This window comes from Ailuropoda melanoleuca, chromosome 5, assembly GCF_002007445.2.
Source record: "Ailuropoda melanoleuca isolate Jingjing chromosome 5, ASM200744v2, whole genome shotgun sequence".
Classification (NCBI taxonomy): Eukaryota; Metazoa; Chordata; class Mammalia; order Carnivora; family Ursidae; genus Ailuropoda; species Ailuropoda melanoleuca.
Window position 1 is genome coordinate 25964896 of NC_048222.1, and position 24867 is coordinate 25989762.

Below are 24867 nucleotides of genomic sequence, written 5' to 3' on the forward strand. Positions count from 1 at the left end.
CTGAGTAGGGGGTCTGGTCCTCAGTGCGATCACTCAAACACATCCTGGGACGCCCACCATCCAGTTGGATGGTCGTTGGCCAAAACAGGCTACTGTGGAGCTATCCTTCAGTCCTTCCCCCTGCCATTCCATAACCGCTGCTTCCTCACTGTTCCTTTCAACAGAATTTTCTCAGGTTTACTATTCCCTAAAGGCTCTCTCCAGGCAGTGGGTAGTTCTCCCTTATCAGGGAGCTGCTGAAGTCCCTACATCCATTTCTTCACATTGTTCCTCTTTGAAGCTCTGAGCATCTTTCTCTAGTCTGGGGTGGGAGACCAGAAAGGGTGAAAGGCTTAAATGCCCAGCTTCGTTGAGTCCTTTTTTTTTTTCCATCCCCAGAAACAGTATCTTTAGAAGATGAATGACAACAGCAGACAGCCAGGTGGTTTTCTTTCCACTCTGCAGCACTGATGGCCTAACTGCTTGGGAATAGTCAGAGGGGAGAGTGTACATAGTGGGGAACTCTTCTCGATACTCCAACAACATGATCCTTTACCGAGCCAAACAGAAGGTACTAATAAAAAAGCCTCCTAACTTAGTCATGGAAGTTGAAGAAATGCTTCCAGAAAGAGAAGATGTCATGGCTAAGACTGAGTGGAGAAAACTGTGTTAGCCAGGTGACCAGGTAGCAGCAGCAGAAGTCCTCTGGGAGAGAAAAGAGAGGTGCCTTGGAGTGTGAAATCAGAACAGGAGATGGCAAGAAAGAAAGATAGAGGTTTCAGATGCGTTTGCTGATTTTCTTCCAGATAAAGATTGCTATGGAAACCTGACTCAGAAGGAGAGGGAAAACAAAGGCAAAGGAAGTTATATTTGCTGGAATGATTCTCTTTAAGGCCACCATCATGCCTAACCCTATGAAAAAAAAGGGAAAGAACTGAGAATTGTAATTCACCTAAAGTAGTGAAACAGCAGCTTTTAAAGATAATAAAATGTTCATAATTTCAATTACACAGATTCCAAACTTTTGAACAGTCACTCAGGGACAGGGATAAAATGAACTTTACAATTGATTATGGCAGACAAATGGTCTAAACAAAGATGGCAGAGGAAATACCTAAAGACAGCCCCCTGCTGCGACATACTGTCAACCTAGCAGAAGCAGCGAAGGGTACCTACAGCACCCTATAATTCATAACTCTCCATGAATTCAGAAGATATCTGTCTGCCTGAGTTAATTTAGGTATAGATTGTCCAAGGAAAAAATGAGATATTATGACACCTGGAGTGTCTTTCCAGAGAGACGATGTGGAACTTGATGATGTTTTTCTGGCATCAATAAACGCTATCAGTGCACTTTATGTAAAGGTATTTATTTGTCAAAGTAATATTTGCTTTAAGGAAACTGAACCCAATACAGTTAAACATTGGTACCTGAGGGAGGTGTGAAATTACTTAAACTAGTTCAAGGGCTCAAAATCTCTTTGAAATTCTTTTTTAGACATAAAGAGTTGATATACTATTTGAAAAAATTTGCTTATCTCTACTGACTCAAGTTCATCCATACTTGTTGAGTAGTTGGAGCCCCAAAAAGCAGCACAGTAGTTTATATTCCCACTAGCTCTATTTGGTTACCACTTTAAAAATTCAAAATTAGGGGTGCCTGGGTGGCTCAGTTGTTAAGCGTCTGCCTTTGGCTCAGGGTGTGGTCCCAGCGTTCTGAGATCGAGCCCCACATCAGGCTGGGAGCTTGCTTCTTCCTCTCCCGCTCCCCCTGCTTGTGTTCCCTCTCTCGCTGGCTGTCTCTTTCTCTGTCAAATAAATAAATAAAATCTTTTTTAAAAATTCAAAATCATTCTAAGCTAAAATTCTGGGGCTCCTAGACACAGATTACAAACATTTCTGACAGTTCCACGAAATCTTTGGCTGCAAGGGTTTTAACGCCACAAGCTGCAGCCCTGTCCTTCTAGTGTTCCCAGTAGACTTGTAAGCAGTCGATAGGCTCTTTTACTACAGGGTTTTATGTTATATTTCACATTCCGGATGCTGGTTAACCTACATCCCCTCCTCTTAAACAACAACAACAAAATCAAAGAAGCTATGAATACAAAAGGAAACATTAACAATTTCCTTGGGTCTACTAGACCTTTTAAAACACACAAGGGAGAAGAAGGAAAGGATTGTTCAATACTCTCCTTAGATGTGTCTCCGTGGGCTGGAGAAACTGCCCTGTGCTGGGACAAGTTTTGCTATTTTTTTTTTGAAAACCAGCAGAGCCCTTTGAGATCTGATTTCACGGACGCATATGACAACCAGGAAGGAAGCCGGCACCCGAAGCAGCCTCTCTGAAAGTACACAACGGAAGGAGGAAGTATTTTAAAAGCTATCAAGATGAGTGTTTAATAACACACACACGGCTCATAACAGATTAATTTTTTAAAAAGTCTTTATTTAACAACTACATAAAATAGCAGATTATCACGAATATCAATCTGCTTTCAAAAGCAATTTACACCAAAATTCATGACATTATTACGTACAATCATTTTCCAAGGAAGGATCTGCCTAGTTCTCTAGACACCCTTGCCTGCGAGGCTGAGCAGCAAGATGGAACCAGCGTAGCTTTGGATTGAAGTCAAGGGAGCTGCTTAGTCCTAGCCACTTATACAGACGGGGTGCAGGGAAATGAATTCCACTACCCATTAGGTTTCTTCCATCTCAGAGTTTAAAGCAAAACATGAGTTTATATTAGAAGGGGATTAGCCTGCTGGACTTTCTGTTTTGTCCACATCCCATCTTTCCTTTCCTTCACGTCAACTACACTTCACCTACGTGCTTTCCTAAAAGCAGTGAAAATAAATACCAGGAAAATCGACCTTCACTACATTCATGTGACCAGCTTTTTGACACTAGTAAACAAGAGATGGATGAGACCCACCTACATCGACATGGATCAATCTCAAAGATGGAGTTACGAGAAAAGTAAGTTGCAGAACAATGCGTTATGGCAGGACAGCCCTAAAGCAACATTTAAATAGATGCCAGTCAGCTAGAAACTAGGGAGATAAATGGTAAAAATGTAGACTTTAAGGAAGCTCACCACTTCCAGAAAAACATTTACCTGTGGAGAAAGGGCAGAAATGTGATCAAAGAGGAACAAAAGGGGGTTTGAACTGAAAAAATATTTGCTAGAAAAAAAACTGATGTTCCCTGGTACAGCCAACACAGGAGCAAGGCTTCTCTTGGGATGCATGTCCACCTGTTGCTCAGCCTTTCGGGCAAAAACCCATGCCAGACCCTGCACCAAGACTCCCAGAGTTGGAACAACTCTGGAGTTTATACGCAGTGACGTGCAAAGAAAACCTTGTTCATACCCTAGGCCAGTGTATGCCTTTTTCTAAACACAAACCCAGGCATGTCTGTGCTTTGGTGATAACCATGGTGTCGTGTTGCTCATTCCATGCAGGGTTTCCAATTTCATCTCCAAATGGAGCAGTGTCTTCCTAGCTCAAAGGCAATAGTCTTGCTGGGTTCTCTATAGGGTGACTAACTGTCCTGTTTCGCCTGGGACTGAGGGGGTTCCAAAGTTTGAGTTTTAAATGGGTTGGTCACCCTGGTTCTTTACAGTGTTCCAGAAGACATCTACTGCCCACTGGTTTATTAAATCCAAAAAACAAGAAACAAGCCATTAGAACATGCACCTGGGAGACAACACATTTTTTTAACCTTGCCATCTGAAGCTTTTTACCATAGTAAATGCCTGAACTCTTGTACGGCATGTCCCATTGAGAACAAACTAAATTCTACTTTATCAAGTCAAGGAATGAGGCAACCATTCATTTTCAAAGTCCTGAGACAGCTGTCAGGATTCTTTACCCAGATTATTTCATAATTCATTCAATAGCACACAGTCTGGATTCCTCCAAATTAAAAAAAAAAAAAAAGTCAACGTAGATGGGTCTCAAGATGAGGAAGGGGAAAGCAGCCCTAGCCAAGAGTATTTTCCAGAGAATGTTAACTCCAGTGTTAAAGCAGCTTAATATTTAAAAAGAAAGAAAAGAATTTGCAACAGCAATAGAAACCAATCATCTGCTTTGAGAATTCAGAAGACACAGCACCCCTGGGACTGACACCAGAGAGCTTCTCTGAAGCGCTGGCGTGGGGTTAAATATTCTGCAGGGAAGAGGGCCACATACACTGGGGCCTGTGTCACAGTTGTTCCTAACTTTGTTTACAATTCCCCCTTAGGATAATATACCCTAAAATACTTTGCATCTATAAGATGTATAAATTACTGCAATTCACAAAATATAATCTGCTGTCCATGCATATTCACTTTTAGCGGCTGATGAGATTCCTTAAACTCTGCCATGGACTGCATGATGGAGTTCTACAACGACAATGCCTGTAAACAGAGTGAGGTAAATCTGTACTGTTGGGTTAGAAGAGCACTGCATAAAGCTGGCGGCAAGGTGATCCCAGGAGGTTTTTTCGAGCTGATGTATATCTATAGAGAAGTGAAGTGTATTGGAAGGATAAGTCACACTCTTCCTGTGGATATTTCAAGGAGCAGGATTTGGGCTGGGAAAAAGAAAGAGGATGTTGCTTCATTTTTGCCTGTCTATATTGTTTACATTTTCTGTAGTTAATATGTATTATGTTATCATTAAAAACTCCTTGGGGTGCCTGGATGGCTCAGTCAGTTAAGTGTCTGCCTTCGGCTCAGGTCATGATCCTGGGTCCTGGGATTGAGGCCCGCATTGGGCTCCCTGCTCAGTGGGGAGTCTGCTTCTCCCTCTCCCTCTGCCGCTCCTCCCTGCTTGTGCGTTTGCTCTCTCTCTCTCTCTCCTTTGCTCTCTCTCTTTCTCTCAAGTAAATAAATAAAATCCTTAAAAAAACGCTCCTTTTAAAAGTTAAAAAATGACATTCCAATGTTTCATTGCTTACTAAACTGGATAAAGGCTATATATAATCCATCTAATGCAAGGGATACAGTTTGTTGGATGAATTAAAAAATATAGATTAGAATAAGAGTGGCATATATTTGAGAACTACTAAGTCTTTTGCTGAGCCTAAAAGTAATAGCAGTTTTTTTTTGTAGTATGATAAAAATATCAGTTGCCAGCATCAGTCCAAACATCTGTACTTTTCCAAAACAATCAATGAGGAAGTGATCAGGTTTACTTAAGCAAGTGGAGATCTCCGTGATTCTATAAAAAGATGTATTTGGAAAAAGCCCAGTAATTTTAAGGCCCTGTCAAACCATATTGGCATGAGGAAGCATATAATATACAAAATAAGCAAAAACAGCCCACTGAGTCTGCAGTTATGCAATCAGTGAAATCCTGTCATCATCTTTCCTAACAGAGTTCACCACATTGAAAAGCATCGGCTCCTCCCCTTAGTGTTGTCATGGATAACTCACTGATAGCCAAACAAAACAAACAGGGTAAGAGGGGAAATGTCACCGAGTTTCAAAAATATATCTTTAGTACTTGGATTGTTGATCTTTTTTATGAAAAAAGTTTTAGCAGTAATTTCTACAGAATGAGAGACAAAAAGGCAGACAAAAAATATCTTAAGCAGTCATTACAGGATTGTAGGACGGACAAAAATATACTAATCAAGAGTAGCCCTAATGCTCTTTGGTTCCAGAAAATACCAACTGGCTTCCAAGGGCACCCAAGGAGAGAGAGCCAATGAGGAGCAGTGCGAGACAGGGCAGGGAAGTCCGAGCGGGGTGAGACCCAGGCCAGGTGGGGTGATCAGCTACCCCAAAGCTGGAGGCACTGTGGTCCAACCTCAGTCAAAGATTCTAAGAGCAAGCATTTTCTACAAGAGCAACATCTTCTGTGTGCATTAATACATTTCTTTTGTGGGCAAAGTCACCTCAATTTAGATATTATTTCCCTGAGAAATAGTACAACACTTATGTGCTTGTATCCCTCTAGTTAGTGGTCAACACCGAAACACAAGTTTTCTCAGTTTTCAAGCAAGAAAGAATCCACATCCAATTAAAGATAGCATTTAAGTAAATGTAAACACACCCTTTGGTCAATTTTCACAGTAATCATCAAAGATGGCAGTCTACGGAAGACCCTGAAAACTGTCCTTCCTTTTGGAATAAGCTCCTCTGTCAATTAGATGGAGCTGGTTTTTTTTACACTCATTCTTGCTGAGATTATCCTCAAGTGTTGAATTGAAGCCCCAATTTCCAAGTTTCTCAAAAGAAAAAGAGGGAGTTCAATCAGCTGTTCCTGTCGAAGGCAGATATTTACAATGAAATAAAATCACTCGTCTTGACATTTTTCATTCTTGAATGGAGGAGTGGCGAATAGATCTGTGATAATCCTCTGGACTGCTAATGTGTTCGGGTAAATCATAGCCCCTCAGGAAATGTCCACTGTTTTGCTGAGCAAAATAATACAGTTGTCTGGCTAGGAGAGGTTCGACCTTTAATAAGAGATTTTGAAAAGACATTATTGAAATGTTCTTTTTAACATCTTGTAATTGGCTCATCATTAAAAAACTCAGTATCTGAAGATACAGTCAAGTTAAATCCAAAGTTAGGTGCTACATAAACCACAACATTCTGATGACGTAATTTGTTGTTAGCCCTTACATATAACAACCTATAAACAGACTCCACTTAATTCTGAGTTCTACGATAGGTCAAGTCAAAAGTGGTACTTTCACGTTAATAGCCACTTAAAATGTATGTTTAACTGAGCATAAACAAATCAGGTAAACTGACCAACTTAAAAGGAAGTTTGAGGTGATTAATGAAGTTTGAGGTAACTCAGAATAATTTAGGCCAATGAATTTTTCCACAGCCGCAGTCTGACGGATGAGGATGCCAATCCTGAACAATGTACAATTCCTGGATGACCTAGATAATTTGTGTATTTCTAAGATAGTGGAAAAAGAAAGGAGCAGAAGCTATACAAACAACAACACTGTTATTATGGGGAAAGAGAGGTTAATTGACCTCGGATTCACCTAGTTTGGCTATTTATGTGGTTCGTATTCAATAAAAAAATTCAGCTTTCAGAATTTCCTTAATTTATAGCTTGTAAGAAAATTGAATACTTTGTGAATCAATTCTGCTATTAAATTGAGCATTTAAGTTATTTGATATATAGAAACTTAAGCCTAATTCACATGAAATACCTGAAATAAATTAAATCCATAATAAAAAAGAGTAGGAACTCCTGCGTGTACACATATCCATTTTTCTTTTCCATCCCGGACAACTCACTTCCAGGGACCCTTGCTTGAGGAACACATAGTTGTCTAACTCAGAGGAGGGCTAGTGCACCAAAAAAGCCCTTAAAATCAGACTAATGCAGGAGTTTTCACCAACTTTTGAAACATTATTTATCAATACCAAGTTTATTCAGTCATTTAACAATCCTAGGTGTTAACAAGATAACAAATATTGTATCAATTACTGGAGAGAATTCATGAAAAAGCTCTAGAATCTTTTGTTTGGTGCATTTTTTATTTTACAATCAAGAGGGGGGACCGCGTGTTTAAAATTAGGTAGTGTTTTATTTCAGTTGTCAATAAAAAAACTATGAGAACTAAAATATGACTTGAAAGTTTCTATTATTGATTATATATATATATATTTTTTTTTACCTGTTACTGCTTTTGTCTGGGCCCATTAATAACTCTCAAAGGTATGTAGCAATGTAAGGTTTTCAAATTCAAAATCTTGGGTATTCAAAACTCTTTTTTGTGGCAAACTTATTCCAAATGTTATCTCTATAAAATTTTTATGAAAAAGATGTTTATGTGCTACAGTTGACCCTATTTAAACCCCTGCTAAAGAACACTGATCTTCTTAAATTCCTTGACAGAGTTAGCCTCCTCCAAGTAACACATGACCCTTGGTTTCCATTAGTTAAATAATTCCTAAAAATCCAGAAATAAAAGAGGATTTGGGAAAAATCGGGGGGGACTGCAAAATACATAAGTCAATGGACAGCTTCCCATTGGGAAAAGCTTCTCCATCAAGTGAAGGTCAGCTAGACAGCATTTTAAAAGCAATATTAAATATGGAGAATTTTAAAGGGCAACTTTTATCACTAGTCTTTTTAAATCCTTATAAAATGGGAATAGGACAATGTCTTGATTGATACACAAGATGGGATGAATGAAGCCCATGGTTGCAGGTTTGTGATGAGTAGACCTCTCGGGATGGGAAAAACATGTGGGTCCCTGGGCTGTGCTTCCTGCACCATTCATTGGGCCATGCTTCCTTCCTCACGATTTTACTGTCATATGACATATACTTTTCATTTGAGACTTTTCTAACTGGGACCCTGCCTTTGATGAAAAACAGGGAAACTCAATCATTTGAATGTGACTAAATACTCACGTGAGCAGTGATGAGCTTCCTTTGCCTTTGAGGATCTGGAAACTCTTCTCCGAAGCACAGAGTTACCTGGAATCTTGGCAGGGGACGGCCATGGTGAGCAAAAGCTTGCAGCTCTGGAGAAGCCCCATAAGGGGGGAAAAAAACAACCCTGATCAGAAACCATCACTAAACATGCCAGGATAAAGCAGGAAGCAAAAGTTCACTGTTGATTTGGAAAACTAAAATAGGAGTGTGTATTCTTTATTTCTCTACGTGGGGTTCTTAATTCTTAGACCCTAGATATAGAATTGCATGTACGTGTTCATGGGTGTGCTTTTCCTGAGAGGGCTCCAGGTTTCACTTGATTCTCTTTTTTAATTATTATTTTATTTATTTATCTGAGAGAGAGGGAGAGAATGAGAGAGAAAGCTCAAGTAGGGAGAGGGAGAGGGAGAAGCAGGCTCCCCACTGAGCTAGTAGCCTGACACAAGGCTCGATCCCGGGACCCAAGGTGAAGGCAGATGCTTAACCAACTGAGCCACCCAGGCACCCCTCACTTGATTCTTTAAGGGAAATATGTCCTGCAGATTAAGAAACCTTGCTTTGCAGCATTAGGCCCTTAAGAGTGCAAAGGGTAGCAGAAAGGAGTGAAAGATGAAGAAAAAGGAAAAGAAATGTAGCCACATTGAGGCAAAAGAATAATTTATACAAAGGAGACATTTCATTTAAAAAATCAAAATTTTCTGATTACTTAAAAATGTCATCTCAAAACTGCTGAGTCTTCATAATCCAATATCTGTGCCAATCAGGACCTCTCCATGATTCAGGCATCACTGAAAATGCTTTACTGTTATCTTGGAGATGAGCCCCCATTATTAGTGTGCAACCTTATTAGTGTGACTATTTGTTGAATACCAGAATCTCAAGCAGCTGTGTCCTACTTGGCACTGAGCCTCAACTGTGGGACTTTGAGGGGACTTCTTGCCCACCTTCTGGGACAGATATTGATTTGAAATGAAAAAGGTAGTGATGAAACACTAGGTGTCCCCACTTTTGTGGTTGTGTATGTCCTGAAGGCTCCACTCCTACCCTAAGGATGCAGAACGAAGACTGTTGGAAAGACACATGTGTAATCCCTGACATTGATCCATGTCCCATTACCCATATTCAAGATGACTCTTAAGCCTCTAGCTGCTCTTATTCTTTCCTTTCCACTAGAGTTGAATGTCGTGTCCGCAAAAGAAACACACATGGTTGCTGCCACAACTTCTGCAGAACGGTATGCACATGCATTTTGATCAGATATGCACCTTTGGGCTTTGCCTTTAGGGGCTGTCCCTAGTAGTTTGCAAATCCTGAATGGGGAGATATCAAAGATCTTCTCTGTTCTCGTCAACTGAAGAAAAGTTTCTAACTAACTCACTGGACTGTTAGACTTCCTGCTTTTTTTTTTTCTTCTTCCAGAATTCAAATCAAACCTAACTGACTTAGTCAGAATGTGTAAAAGGCATTCACACTACTGAGGTCTGAGACGACACCTACACAAGCTATTCAGAGTGGCGAGTTGGCACAATTCTCCGAAGAAGTCATGTCTCAAATGCTTGATAACATGAGAATATTCTGTGGGAATCCTTGATTATGCAGAAGCTGGTCTACACAGCTGCAGTTTTCAAGTTCACAGGTTCCTCCTTGAACCTCAGTGAATACTTCAAGATAAGAGGTTGCAGTGAGCAAAAAGCACAGCCTTTGGTTACAGAGGAAGAAAAAAAACAACTTTTGCTCACAGATAAATATTAAATTCTAGGCAAGTGAATTCACAACCTGCAGATGTTCATAGCTGGGCATCACGCTTTTCTGCTTCTTGCCTGTATCCAGCTCTCAGTGACTGTGACTCAAAGTGTAACTTATAGCCTACTTAGAATGGTAGGATTCGAACTTCCTAAAAGATATGTGGTGAGAGAAACTCACAGAAGCACGTGTCATTCCCCCCGGGATTCCTTAACCAAAGTCCTAGTCCTGTGGCTTCTGAATCCAAAGAGACCAAGATTCACAGTCTCTGAGGAGATCCAACCCCAACCCCCCCCCATGTGCTCTTTCAGACTCTTTGGCAGACATAAGAGGTGCAGACAAGATACCCCTCAGTAGCTCCTGACTCTTCCTTGGGTGCCCACCATGATTACCACACTGGACCCCAGGATGGACAGAACAGTCAGGGCACAGATTTGGAGGCAGTTCTGCAGCTCAGAGGGAGGGAGGGTGTTGAGACCCACATGCCTTTCTCACCCTAGTGCTGCCTTGGGGAACCAGAGGCTCAGTTCTCCCTCTTGTCACACCTTTTAGTCAAGGGCTAGTCATATAGGGCATATTTGTTTGGAGGCACCCAAAGAGAATTTGGATGAGCCTACTCAATTTGGGCAACTTAAACCCAAAAGGCTAAGCAAATGTCAACAGTGTCAAAGTAAACAGATGCTTCATATTTTTATCTTAAATAAATTGAATCGGGAAGCATATTCAGGGAAAGGAGAGGCACATGAGAACCCAAAGACATAGGGTGTTTCTGAAGGGGCGCTTATAAAAGAATAGCTTAAGGATAAGGTACAGAATAAGGTTCAGAAAGAGTTGGCAGTTAGCTGACAGAACAACTTTTTCCCTCCAAAAGAGGCATCATCAATACAGAGAACTAAGTGAACGCTCTGGATGAAGCTACAACAATAATGTGGCCAGTGGCTTCACAAAAGCCAGTCTGGGGCTAATTGAATTGTCATGAAATCAAAACTAGAAAAACGAAACTTACTGGTTTTAGAAAATACTATTTGAAACACGAATATCACAGAGATAACTCATAGCCTTCTCATAATTTCCCCCTTTGCAAAATCAGTTCCACATACTCTGTCCCTGATCCCGCCTGCTGGAGGCCATCTGCATAGAAGTAACATGTCTCACAACCAAGAACGTTAACAATACACTTCTAACCTTTACGAGTTTCCTAGGAACCTTAACAAAGCTGAAACATCAGCAGCTGTGCTTGCTGAGATCATACTGCCAATAAAGTGTGAACCTTGTTAGTGTGACTATTTGTTGAATACCAGAATCTCAAGATATCAGCCTGAAGCACAATCCCCTTGAGCAATCTCTCTCCTCTTCACACCCCTTTGGGGATGGAGAGGAGCACGTGGTAGAGGCAGAGGTGAGATGAGCAAAAGGAACCTATTCTCAGATCATGCCAGGTGGGCTCAGGGGTTAATAGAAGGAAGATCTCTGTCTGGGATGGGAGTGACCTTCTGTTTGGACCACTGTGGAAGGCATAGTGTCACCCCCTCCATTCTGTCTCTTAGGCTTGCAGGTGTGGGATGCTCCATTCTAACAGATAATTGGGTACGTTACCTGCTAAAAATTGCTGTGTGTCAAAGAGCTTGCAGGTCTGGTCCCTCTCCAGTTTATTGGGCCGGTCACTGCACAGTGCCAGGGGCCCATCCCAGTAGATCCTGCTTTGGCACAGTCTTTTGGCATAAAGCCCGTCGGGGGCCATCCAGAGGACCACACCCCTTTCCAGGTGGCTCAGGAGTTTCTCGATGTTTTTCCTCTGGCCATTGTCCTCTGGGTAGGGGAAAAGGACCTGGTCTAGGTTACTGGCATCATAAGTGTGCCCGTGGGAGATCCGACAGCCTTCTGGGCTAGACGTGGTCAGCTCTTTCACCAAGATCTCCCGGTAGTACAAACAGATGTGGAGTCGACAGTCTGTAAACACAGAGATTTCAAGGTCAGCGCTAAGGGACCAAGGAGCATTGGATACCCATCAGGATGCCAAACTATTCAACCAGAACATGTGTATTTGGTGGGACACTGGTGTCCCAGGATACTCCATAAAAAATAGAAAGTTCCAGGGTCAAGGAAGTGCAGGAAATGCTGCATACCCTCATCTCCCTCCTGGAGTCACAGACAGTAAGAGATATTAAGGAAATCCTGCGAGAAATCTATTTAATGTTGTCTAACAGCATTTTCCAAATTTGTGTGACCATACATTTTTTTTGTGTTGGGGGATTACACCTTACATTAGTTTTCTGCACAACAGGTTTGACTTGTATTAGAGAGCACCGCTGGTTAAGAACTTTCTATGTCATTATTTTGGTGATGATGATAGCAGTGATGACAACAATTATGTCAAAAATACTAAGTCATGTACCACTGAACAAAATGCATCTTTAAGCATGGCAATCAGTTTTGATTTTGAAGGAAGTAAACCCTAAGTTTAATTTCTACTAGCAAAAAGAATATAATGGTGTTTCAAAAACTGAACAAAAATTTTTACATCGGAAACTGCCCTAAAATATGAATAAGATGTCACTTACATAAATAAACACACACACACAAGTCCACACTGAAGTTTCAGCAAAGATCAACACTAAGACTTTTTAACAGTGGTGATCTCTGGGTGGTTAAGAACGTGATGTTTTATTTTCCAGTTTTGCTCTTCCGACTGTCACGTTATTTTTTATGCTGTGTATGTATGTACTACTTGTATAATAAAATTAATTCATGCAGAAAGAAAAGAATCAATGAAAAAACATGTTCTAAGGCCAAAGTCCCACTAGGCTTTCAAAATCTGCCTTGAAAATAACTGTGCTTTCTAAAACATTTAACGAGATGAGTTCACTTTTGAAATTTTTCTTCGGAATCGGACCCACAAATTAAAAGGACAAAGCTAGGTTTGCAAAGGGCCCCTTAACTGAAATGCAAAAGAGCTTCACGTATAGGCAATAGCCATCCATCCATAATGGTATGGTATTTAAAAATTAATGGGAATTGCAGTTCTCCAACAAATGTGCTCAAGGTTGATAATTAATCTGCACTATGCATACTAAAAAAAGAAATCCACAAAACCCTTTTATTCCTCAATGGCAGGTTTTGAGACTTCAACAACCCACATCACTGTCTCGATTCTCCACTTCAATTTCTGCTGTTGTAACCGCACTAGTGGAGAGCGAGCTCAGACAGTGCACCTTGATGACAGTGTGTTGGCCATTTGAGGTGACTTGCGGGACAGGCTTCATTTCATTTAATGTCATCAGAAATCACGAGGTCACAGGGACATAAATAGCTGTTTATTTCCTACTTTTTCGTGCTTCAGAGAAGGGTTAGGAAGTTTCTTTAAAAAAGCACAAGGCTTTTTGTTCAGAAACATCTCCCCTCCGTCATTTAGAAGCATCTAAGAAGAAAGGCAGCAAGCCTCATTCAGAACTTCAGAACTGAGAAGAAATAAATGGTGGCCCTGGAAACAAGAAAGGTGCCCACAACTCTCTGAAATCTTGAGAATTTACTTTATACTTTCTATAATTGATTTTTTTAAAAGCCCAAGGGGCAAGGTGAGAATTCTGAGGCTTAAGCTATTTATTTTTAATGTAATTATAAATCCCATTTTCAAACAACCCAAAATACTATCTAAAAAATAAATACATGCGCACCACATATGCTTAGTAAATCTTGCAATGCCTTCCTTAAACAGGTTAAGATCTTTGAGCTTGCAAGGATTCTTTTAGAAATGAAACTTTAAAAATCAGCTCTAATCCAAATTTTTTGCAACACCTATCAAATTTCAGAGGAAGACTGACCACAAGGCTCACTACTTTTACGCATATGAATGTGATAAAGAGAAGGGAGCCAGAACTCATGTCCCCAGGATGCCAGAGAGGAAGACCTAGTTGTAGCTAAACCTGGAAGGATGATCAGCTTTTCAAAAGAGAAACCCTTATGTATTTTTCTAAGAAATGATACTACATTGTGAGAATATTGGCTGAAGGGGGGTCCTTGGTATATAAAGCTGAGGTGCTTGCATATTCCTGGAAACTCAGATAGATGTCAATGGAAACCTTAAAATGACTCAATTCAAACCAATCAGAATTAAAAGTTGGCTTCTTAGTGTTAAATATTCTAAAGATGTCTTCGTTCACTGAGGTTGGGAGTCAGATGTGTCCATATCCACTCTAGTCCCCAGATGGAAGAAAGCCAGTGCCCATGGGCTGTGCTCAGGGATACCCCCAGCCTCCCCAATCAAACAGACCCAAAGGCAAGAGTGGAGCCACAGCAGAAGCCAGCCTCCTGTGGGGGCCTCTAGAAGGGAACACTGCACTCACCTGAGAGCGCCAAGGCTTCAGCAGACCTTATGCTTGGCTCTATGGGGATTCCAGGGGCCTGGGACTCAGGTGGGGCACAAGCATAAAAGGTTCCTGTCACCTGGCAACCTGCATTCGTAAATAAGAATCAGATGATGTCTAAACAGTGTCTGTCCAACGACGCATGGGAAGGTCTCCTCTCCCTGGGATGTGGCCACTCAGCCCCTGAAGGGTGCACCAACCCTGGGAGGGAGGGGCCAAGGGCTCTTTAGAACTGACCAGTGGCACTCTCAAGGGAAAAAGACAAGCTGAATTCCAATCAGAAAAAATAGGATCGAAAGAGGAAGGAGCCTTTTCATAGCTTTGGAAGAAAACTTGGAATAGTCCCTCTATAATTTTTTCTTTCTTTTTTTTTAACTTAGTTAACTCCTTAATCACCTCACATAATTACCAGTGTGTGTGTGTGTGTGTGTGTGTGTGTGTGTGTGTGTGTGTTGTATAGTAGGAATATTTAAGATCTACTCTCTTAGCAGCTTTTAACACAATAGAGTATTGCTAACTACAGTCACCATATTGTACTTTAGATCCTCAGAACTTATTCATCTTATCATTGGAAGTTTGTACCCTTTGAGCAACATCCCTCCATAATCACCCTGATAAACAGTATAACTTCGGCTCAGAGAGATTTATCCTTGTTCACATAGCATGTTCACAATAGGGCTGTGAGCTCAGGTCTACCTGAGTTCTGATGCCAAAGGGCCCAATTAAAAACTTCCAAATTGTTTAGTCCACATTTATCTAGCTTTCTATTTCTGGCTTCGGGAAGAAAATTGAACCATGTGTCTTGGCAGCGTAATAGCTGTGGGTCACATTAAACAGTAATAGAGAAAGAATATGTACTAGAACTTAATTTTGGTGGCGCTTCATTTAATGCCAGCTATGCCTCAAAATATGTCTACCTATTCCATATGTTTGTATAGTTTGAGGCATTGCCTTGTTACTAAGGTTCTTAGTTCAACAGAGCCTGATGCTTTAGACAAAAGTCTGAATATCAGAAACCAGTTTAATGTTAGCTAACTCTTCCACTATGGAATGGAAAGTAACCTTTGTTGCAAATCACTCTTGAAAAGCTAATAAAATCAAATTCTGAGCTTTTTTGTAAACATGCCATTAAATACAAATTTTAAATGATGGTACACTTTGTCAATCCTATAAAGCCAAAAGTGACCCGAACATGATTAGAAAAAGGGGAACTGACCAAATTGTGATGAACCAAATATTCCTAGAACATACAGAAGGATCTGAGTCTTGACCCATCTCAGGATTTCTATTTAAATGTCTAACTCAAAAGTCCTAGAAGCTTGTGTTTTGCTGTTTTCAATACACGGTGTGAAGTTTTCTCTGCACGTAGCTAATTAGTGCTTCCACTGAGTAATCTCATTTTGATGTCTGGGAAACTCCTGTGGGGATGGGGCCACATCTAATCCAGAGTGAACAAAGCTCTTTAGACCCCAACACCAGCACTACTCACCTTATGGAGACTATTTTCTTTTCTTAGTATTTATTCATTCCATTCTTACTATCACTCCTAAACCCAAAAATAACTATGATAAGCACACTATTGTGTTTTCTTTTTTAAGTAAACTCTTTCCCCAATGCGGGGCTCAAACTCACAACCCCGAGATCAAGAGTTGCTGCGTGCTGTACCAACTAAGCCAGCCAGGTGCCCCCTGGGCACACTATTGTTAAAAAGAAATATACTAGCTCAATAATCTCCTGATGTTCCTATGGTGGGAAGGCGTCGGCACAGCTACAGTATGCCCATTTTACAGATGTAGAGAAAGAAACGGACCAGTGAAGTTATTGGTCCTGTCAACCTTAAGGGATAATCCAGGAGAGAAGACTGACAAAATCTATTATTATTCAGGGAGGATGAAAAATATTAACCTATCAAACAAATAATTTAAAAAACTATAGCCAACCAGTTTGACATCTGAGATCCTCTCTCTTAAATGAAAGAGGAGCTCTGAGGTTGAGCTCCAGCCCCTCACTTTCACTGGGTAACTTTGGGCATTACTTACATTCTGTGAGTTTGCCTCAAAAGGGGGGGCAGTTTTTAGCTGACTGGGACGGATCTCTGTGATGTTTATTTTATTATTTTTATTTATTTACTTATTTTGAGATTAGTGTCCCCCCTCTAATTTCTGTGATGTTTATTTTTTATTTTTTTGAAGATTTTATTTATTTACTTGAGAGAGAGAGAGAGCATGAGCAGGGAGATGCAGAAGGAGAGGGAAAAGCAGACTCTCCACTGAGTAGGGGGCCTGATTCTCAATCCCAGGACCCTGGGGAATCCCTGGGGGATCCCACGGATCATGACTCCAGCCAAAGGCAGACACTTAACCAACCAACTGAGCCACCCAGGCGCCCCTTTCTGTGATGTTTAAACAAGATCTCATATAAGGCAATTCCCAGCATAGGTCCTAGCAAGAGTAGGCCAGGTGTCAGTACACCCTGGAGTCCTTCCCCTGAAGACCTTCACTCTCTCCTTCACTGCACGTGAGGTCTTTCCCAGCGGCTCTGAGAAGAGGAAAGAACTGGGGTACTGCCCGGAAGGACAGATCAGGAGAGACTAGGGCCCTCTGGCCAGGTCTGCTCTGCGGGGTGAGCCACAGCCCTAAAAACCAGCCCCAGCACACTCCTTACCATTTTCACAAGCCGGGCCTTGCCAGTGATGGCTGCGAGACCCAAACGTCACGGGACACTGATACGGGATTTCTGGGAGGGACTGATCAGGGACGTACTCCCTCCAGCTTCGGTCGTGGGACGGCATCATGTAGTTATGAACCTGCTAAAGGAACATGAGGGAGCAGCTGAGATGAAAGGCAATCAGCTCAGCAAAGATCAGTTGGTTGGCACTGGGAAGGGGCGGCAGATTCTTTTATAGTCAGACTCTTCACAGAATCTCTTATTTGGCTGACAGCCAAATCATTTTATCATCTCAAAAGACTTTGGAGTGAACAGCTCATTGCACTAGGTGGAAAGTAGCCGTAAAGAATCAAAAGGCACAATGAAGACAGTGTTACAAAGTAATGACTTGTGTAAAACTTCATCATATGGTTAAACCTGGCACAAAAGTACTGCAGGGAAATTTGCCTTCTTTTACCCACCAAAGTGAATAAAACAGAGCTGTGATTCACATCAGAAAAGTCTGAAGAGATCAGCTGCCCTGTGGTTTCACATGATAAAGGACAACTTCCAAAATTTTCGTCTTCCACAAAAGATCTGCTCCCTGGGTTTCTGAATCAGTGGTAGGAGTCCAGGCTAGCAGGCAGACACAGCCAACTCTCCCCGCCTTAAAACCAACACTGATCGTAACACCAGGTAGAAAGTGAGACATTCATCCAATGATTGGGGATTTGCTTTGGCCGATTGACTAATAACAAAAACAAAGTACTGCTGTTTTTGTTTGTATTTTTCCTGCTATGTGGGACTAGCTGGCTCACGTGGCCTCACCCAGACCCAGCCTCCCTTTCTAGAAGCCCTGTGCCCTCCACCATACCTGAGCTGGGAGTGAGGTGTAAGGAGCTGTCATGGTGTAGGGATGGCTCATGGTCATCTGTGGGTCCTCCAGGGTGAGCTGCTTTGCTCCTGTGTGTTTGGACAAAAGGCAAATGGCAAAGTGTGAAAAAAAGGAACTGTCATAACTAAAAGTGAAATCTTAGAAAAATACCTGAGCGTTTAATTCCTAGAATGCATAACAGTGTTGACAAATAAGGCACTTCTTCAGCAATTCCCGTGGGCAATTACTTGTTCAGGCCATTAAACTGATTTCTACAAGGTCTGACTTATGTAGGGCAGGTAGAGAAGGAGATGAAATGCTGTGTGTGAGCACGTTGTCACATAAAGCCCCACCAGCGAGACTTTCCACAAGGGAAGTCATCTGTATGGTTTGTTTAAAACGAAGATTCTTGGGCTCTACTCTGACACCCTGGTCAGAAACTTGGAAAGAGAAGATCTGAATTTCAATAAGCATCCAGCTGACCACGGTATACTCTAAAAGTTGACATTTGTATTACTATAAACAGTAACAGTATACGGGTATATGTATGCTTCCTTTCTACAGAATGGTTAATTATGAAACACTGATAAGTAAAGATAAAGCTTTGAACAAGCTTTCCATATTTTGTTTGAAAAATTTGGGCCATATCTTACACCAACAGAACTACCTGAAAAACACGTGCACACACAGGCATGGGCATACACCTGCGGGTAGAGAGCTGGAGTCTGAGAAATTGTCCTACACCAATACTACAAGAATTTCAATTGACAACCCTGAGAACTTGGGCAAAGAGCCTGTTGGGCTCAAACATGAGGCAGGAGGAAGGCGGGCTATAAAGAAAAGAAAAATAGACCCTCAGAATGAAATTAAAGCCTTACAAGTGTCAGGCAGCCTGTATTCTGTGACCCCAACCCAGGAAGTCCCACCTTTTTTTGCACCCTCAGGAACAATCCTGTACACTTTGTAGGGGTCTGAGATGTCCAGCTGGCTCCTCTCCACCAGTTCCTCAAAATCATTGCTCTTGTTCAAAGCACATCGCAAACGGGTCTTCCAGGTAGGAGGGTCTGGCTTATCTATGCCTTCTCGGAACTTTCCTTTAAATAGTGCCCAAGCCTTGTGGGAAAGAAGAGGGGGGATAAAAGTTAAACTACAGGTCTTTTTAAAAAAGAACCTGAGGATCGTATTTCTAAAGGAAAGAATGATGCTCAGGTGCCTTAGATTTATACCGCTGCTCAAAACATGGGACAGAAAGACACCAAGTCTCCTCTAGGTAAAATACTTTCCACCTTGGGCTCTATCTTTGCTGAATTCAAGACAAATGGTTTGAGCATTCTCTAGGTATTTATGAGAGGTGGGTAAGATGTGGAGGGTCCCTGGAAAGGGGCCCTAATTACCCCTTCCCCTCACGGTGTCTGAAGTGTGTTCCACTGGAACTAGGGGTGAGCTGCTACCCATGGAGTACATCTGAATGGTCAGATATTCGGAGAGCAAATTCCAGAGGAAGTCCCCTTTGCCTGTTCTGCCCGCAGGCGGTGGGTCTGGGTCCTAATGCACAGTTCACTGGGTAAACTGCTGTAGGGGAAACAGTCATCACACACACACACAGACCTAGAGAAAAATGTCTAGAGAGAGACTTGGAAAGAGGGAATCAGACAGAAACAGAGATAGAGAAAAACACATGTGGAAGGACCAAAGAGAGCTAGAAAGATAGAGAGCCCAACAGAGATTGAACTAAAGAATAAATAAATATCCAGAGAGAAAGACCTCCAGAGAAAAACAGCGAAACAGAGGAAGATAGACGTAGCGAGAGAGACAGGAAAACAGAGACAGACTCAAGCACACCTAAGGGCGCTCACAGAAAAGAAACAGGGAGACAAAGAGAGACACATGTTGATCAAAGAAGGCACGGAGGTATCCAGAGGTACAGAAAGAGGCTCGGATGGAGACAGAGGAACCCACATCAGTGCAAACAGGGACACTCAAGTCAGCGCTGCTGTCCCTGGGCCGAGCCGCCGGACATTCCATTCCCTGCTGCTGGAGCCATCTGACTCCCTAGGTACTGCTCATGCCACACGCTCAGGATTGGTACCTGGTGCCCCGTTTCTAAAACCACTACAAAGGCTGAAACCTCTCTCCTTCTCCCCCAGCTTCTGTGCATTGCCACCTGATGCTCCCGGACCGGCCGCCCTGCGGGGCTCATCTCCTTCCCGCGCGGCCCCCTTTCCTCCGAGCACCGTCAGGCGCGGACTGGGATTGCCGCGGAGTCTGGCTTAGGGATCCACCAGGCTCTCTGGGGCCTTCCCTCCACCCCCACCTTGGTTGGGCCCCCCTCCCGCTAGTAACCTTGAAGAGGGCGGCGTCCTCCTCGCGGTTGTAGTCCTGCTTGCCCGCGTGCTTCCAGGGGATGCGGAAGATGCTCTTCTCCTCGTTCTCCCACACCAGCCCTGGGTACTTGCCGCTGTCGATCTGGTCGATCAGCCACTGGCGGAGTTTCCCGTTGCCGCAGCTCACGGAGCTCATGCCGAACTCCCCGCCGCGGCCGCTGCCTTCCAGGTTCATGCCCGGCGCGCCGACTGCCGCCCTCTCGCACCCGGGATCCGCCTCCTGCACTCACTCTGCGCGGCAGAGAGGAGGACCAGCCTTTAGCCTCCGCGGCACAGCGCCCGGAGCACCCTTCTCCAGCCCTCTGATAATGACCACGAGGCCCCGGGGTCGCCGAGGCAGCTAGGAGCGCTCTGTCAACATCCGTGTCGCCAGAGGCCCCTGAGAGAAAGCACCTTCTCAGCGGGCCCGGTCTCATCCACTTTGCACCCCCCGCCCTCAACCTCCAGAGCGTGCCTCTAGCGGCGTTCATCCTCGTACCCCACCGTCTGGGCTCTCCGTTCTTGTTACACACCCCACGGGCCAAACCCTGCCCAGGCACCGCAGCTCTCGCCTCTGTGCACATCGCGAAATCCAGCCGCCGCCACTGTTTGGCACCGTTGGCTTGCTCACTCCCAGCTCCCGCTCTTCCTTGCCCATTCCCAAAGCCCGGCCAGTCCATTTCTCCCTTCACTGTCAGCTACCACTCTTGCCCACTCCCCCATTCTCACTCCTTTGGTGGCCCCGCGCGCCAAGAATCTCGCACGTGGGAACTAGCGCCTGCGGTCTGGACGTCCCAGGTGCTCAGCAACGGTATCTCCTGCCCCGGCCTTCTCCTCCCACACCTGCACTCTCTGCCCCAGAGAATCCCTGAGCCTTCGGCAGCTAGCGAGGATTAAGGGGGCCCCGGGAGCAACGAGCGGAGGCGACCTGGCCCAAGGCGAGGTGCGCCGCCAAATAGCGGGAGATTCTGGCGCGCAGAGCATCGGCGGGACCCCGGAGGCCCACGAGAGAGAGCGGAGGCGGGGAGGGTGCCAGGAGGGTTCTCAGAGGGCACGGGGTTGAGGCAGCAGAGCGCGGGGCCCCAAGTGGCCCAAATTTGGAGCTCCTCCTCCACCACCAGTCCGGGAGCAACGCGCGGGAGGCCAAGGTGAGTTTGGGCCCTTAAGGGCCGCAGGGTAAGGAGCCTCGGATTGAAGCCTCTGGAGTAAGAGGCTGTCCTCCCTCAGGAAAGCCTGCCGTCCCGTGTAGGTCCTTTCGATGGCCCCGCCTTGGCCACTCTTGGGGCCCCTGACAGCCTCTCCATTCCACCCCGTCCAGCGCGTGGCCTCCCCCGGGCTTGGGCGGAGCCGAACCACAGAGTGGAGAGGGCAATGCTTGGGCATTGTCCTGGCTGACCCTCCACAGAGCCCGCGCAAAGGTCCCGGGGCCCAGAGCAGACGTAGTGGGAGTCGGGGCTCCTTCAATGGGCATGCTCCCTCTCGGGTCCTAAGCTGGGGTCCCCTGCGCTGCTCTCCAGAGGGACCCCCGGGACCTCTAGTCTCGCGCTCCCTGTTCTCTGTTGAGCCAGCCTCACATACGTTCTCCTTCCCGACCCCAAGCCTTACCTCGCCCCCAACTCGGAGCTGAGGGCAGCGGTGGGTCCCAAGTTCAACTGGTGAAACTAAGTATCGGAGGTGAGAAAGAGGAACTTATAAAGCTTAAAAGCCCGCTGGGGCGGAGCCTGGGGCGGGGCTGGGCGGGTACCAAAGCGCCTGCCGGGTTGGGGCGAAGGGGGCGCTGTGAGCGGAGACTGGGGCGCCGCGGGAGAGTCCCAGGGCCAAGACTGGAAGGAGCGTGTGTTGGGGGGGGAGGGGTCCTGAGCCGCCAGGCTTGGGACCCTAGCTCCCGCTGCGATTCACCCCGCGTTGCGCAGGGCTAGCGCACCTCGAGTCGGGCGTGCGCGGCCTGGGGAACCCTAATGTGGGGAGGTTTCCTGCAAAGGGCGAGGCGCGAAATGGGGACCTCGCCTCAGCGCCAGGTCCTGCGGGAGGCCGGTTGATAAAAACTAATAACAGCTAAACAATTGCGATGTGGTTAGGACGGGAAGTGGGGGCGTGTAGGAGGGGGAATCTGGAGTGAAGGGGACTTCGCTTGAAGAGCATGTAACCAAAAACGGAGGAATTGTCCGCCTCGTAGAATTGTGGGTGGGTGGTGGGCACCCTTGGAATCGCAGCTATTGCTGAAAGCCCTGCCCTCCTAGGTATTTAGAGAACATCCTACTCATTAAAAATAAAAAGAAGAAAAAGCATGGTTCAGATACTTTGAGCTCTAAACTGTGGCTCAAATACTGTCTGTCCATATGTTTGAAATGCGTACACACTTATGCGTCTATTAAACTGGTGAATTGAGGTTACTCAGAAAGACAATGCATAGCCCCCAAAGTTTCAATTTTGGCAACATGAAAGAGTTGGGGGAGGGGTCTCGAAGTATCCAAATGCTTTATTGCTACTGGACTTCAGTTCACCTTAAAATGACGTAGTTTTAGCATCAATCTGGTAGAAAACAATTTTCTAGTGGGATATAAATGTCCAGAATAAGAATAATATTTCAAAGGACCTGCGATTTTACTTATTTTTCCAAGATGTCCTTAATATTAACTCCCTGTGCATCTGCCCCCTAAGCTTTCACCAGAGCATCCTGGATGCTTCCAGCATGTTTATGTACTTAGCAATTTCAGGTAAACCGTCAGATCACCGGTTTCTATATGATTTTAGACCACCACCACCCTAGGTCAACTTGCAACTTTTGAAAAGCTTTTGATTTCACTTACTTCTCAGTTTTTCTCTTTTAAACTTACATGTTGGGTCAATGTCTCCTATCCAAAGAAAAAACTAAATTTAGGCTAGAGCAAAACAGGTAGTGAGGCACAGATTAGGTAGGCTTTTCCTAAAACTAACGGACTTTCTCAGAAATTAACAGGATGCCATATTTTTATTCACCCAAGCAAGTTTTCCATTATCAGAGTCTATGTAATAAACAGCAAAGTTTTGTTCAGAGAAAAGTCTAGTCACAACCTGTTTTTCTTCCTTTCTTTTTCTTTCACAGATTCATTCATTCAACAGATATTTTTTGAGCACCTGCCACATGTCAGAAACTGTTGTAGGCACTTGGGGTACTTAAGTGAACCAGCAAAGGTCACTGCTTTCATGCTGATTACATTTTAACAGTGGATTACTTTTTCCCCAAAGTGTTCTCAACAGAAAGAAAGAAATTGCTAAGAACAAAAATGGCAAACGAGTTTTTGCACTTTCCTCCCCGTGTATTCTGCACCAGGTTTATTTAGTTTCAACATTTTCTTCACTCATCTGCTTTTAGAAGTGCAAAACAACGGTCGGTGTGGAACCTTCTGAGACTTCACATGTACCTTGCTTTAAAATGTGATTCGTAATCTTCAACGCCATCTTCTGGTTTACTCATTTGTCATATTGATCTGCTCGAAGTGATTTTTGTTTTTTTTAATGATGAGGTGAACACAAAGAATAATATATTTTAAACACTAAAACTCTTGATGTCCTCATTACCCCTGGTGAAGGGGAGGGAGTAAAGAGGTAGGAGTTGCCAGTTACTCACCAAAGACTTACATCTTAGTCAAAGTTGCAACAAAAATGACAAAAGTTTTTAAAGTCGAGCATTCCCTGTCCCTCCCCCCAATACATACCCTTGAGTAAACCAAAGGGTTCTTCAGTAACGGTAAAAGACCGGACATTTATCTTCAAATGTCACAGCTTGTTAAAAAGTGAAAACAAATAGGAAATCAGTTAATTGAGTGTCTATCCCAAACAGAAGCTGGTCATTACATTCTGTGAGGCAGTTACTTCAGTGAGTTGTCCAGAAGTTGTAAATGGAGCCCAGTCTGAACGGAGCATTGCAATTTTCAATCTATATGACTTTAAAAAGACTGTAAGACAGGTTACATTTACTTAAATTCAATATGTTAACAAGTTAATCTTTTTTTAAATTCATATGCAATGGGGCGCCTGGGCGGTGCAGTCATTAAGCGTCTGCCTTTGGCTCAGGGCGTGATCCTGGCGCTGTGGGATCGAGCCCCACATCAGGCTCCTCCTCTAGGATCCTGCTTCTTCCTCTCCCGCTCCCCCTGCTTGTGTTCCCTCTCCCGCTGGCTGTCTCTCCCTGTCAAATAAATAAATAAAATCTTTTTAAAAAATTAAATTAAATTAAATTGATATGCAAGAAAAAATTTTATATTATTTTATTTATTTGAGAGAGAGAGAGAGCATGTGTGAGAGAGAGCACGAGCAGGGGGAGGAACAAAAGGAGAGGGAGAAGCAAGCTCCCCACTGGGCAGGGAGCCCCATGTGGGGTTCAATCCCAGGACCCCAGCTCATGTCTCAGGACCCCAGGGTTCATGACCTGAGCCAAAGGTACACACTTAACCAACTAAGCCACCCAGATGCCCCAGGAAAAATATTTTTAAAAACACATATTAGACAAAA

The 24867-nt window shown here is 43.8% G+C and overlaps 1 protein-coding gene across 3 annotated transcripts; it reads right to left on the minus strand.

Annotated features, from left to right (window-relative positions):
• Window positions 1–5485: 5485 nt before the first annotated feature.
• Window positions 5486–22092, minus strand: IRF4 (interferon regulatory factor 4). Of its 3 annotated transcripts, none has more exons than XM_019792974.2 (9): window positions 21979–22092; window positions 20354–20625; window positions 18937–19123; window positions 18011–18099; window positions 17155–17296; window positions 14470–14577; window positions 11723–12076; window positions 8360–8472; window positions 5486–6429 (listed from the first exon to the last, which is right to left on the minus strand). In XM_019792974.2, the coding sequence occupies exons 2-9, from the start codon at window positions 20567–20569 to the stop codon at window positions 6286–6288; spliced, it is 1353 nt and encodes a 450-aa protein (XP_019648533.1). In that variant the 5' UTR covers window positions 20570–20625; window positions 21979–22092; the 3' UTR covers window positions 5486–6285. The 3 variants fall into 3 exon arrangements, with proteins under 3 accessions (XP_019648533.1, XP_002930176.1, XP_011215166.1); XM_002930130.4 differs by having other exon boundaries at window positions 17155–17299; XM_011216864.3 differs by lacking the exon at window positions 14470–14577 and having other exon boundaries at window positions 17155–17299.
• Window positions 22093–24867: the final 2775 nt, after the last annotated feature.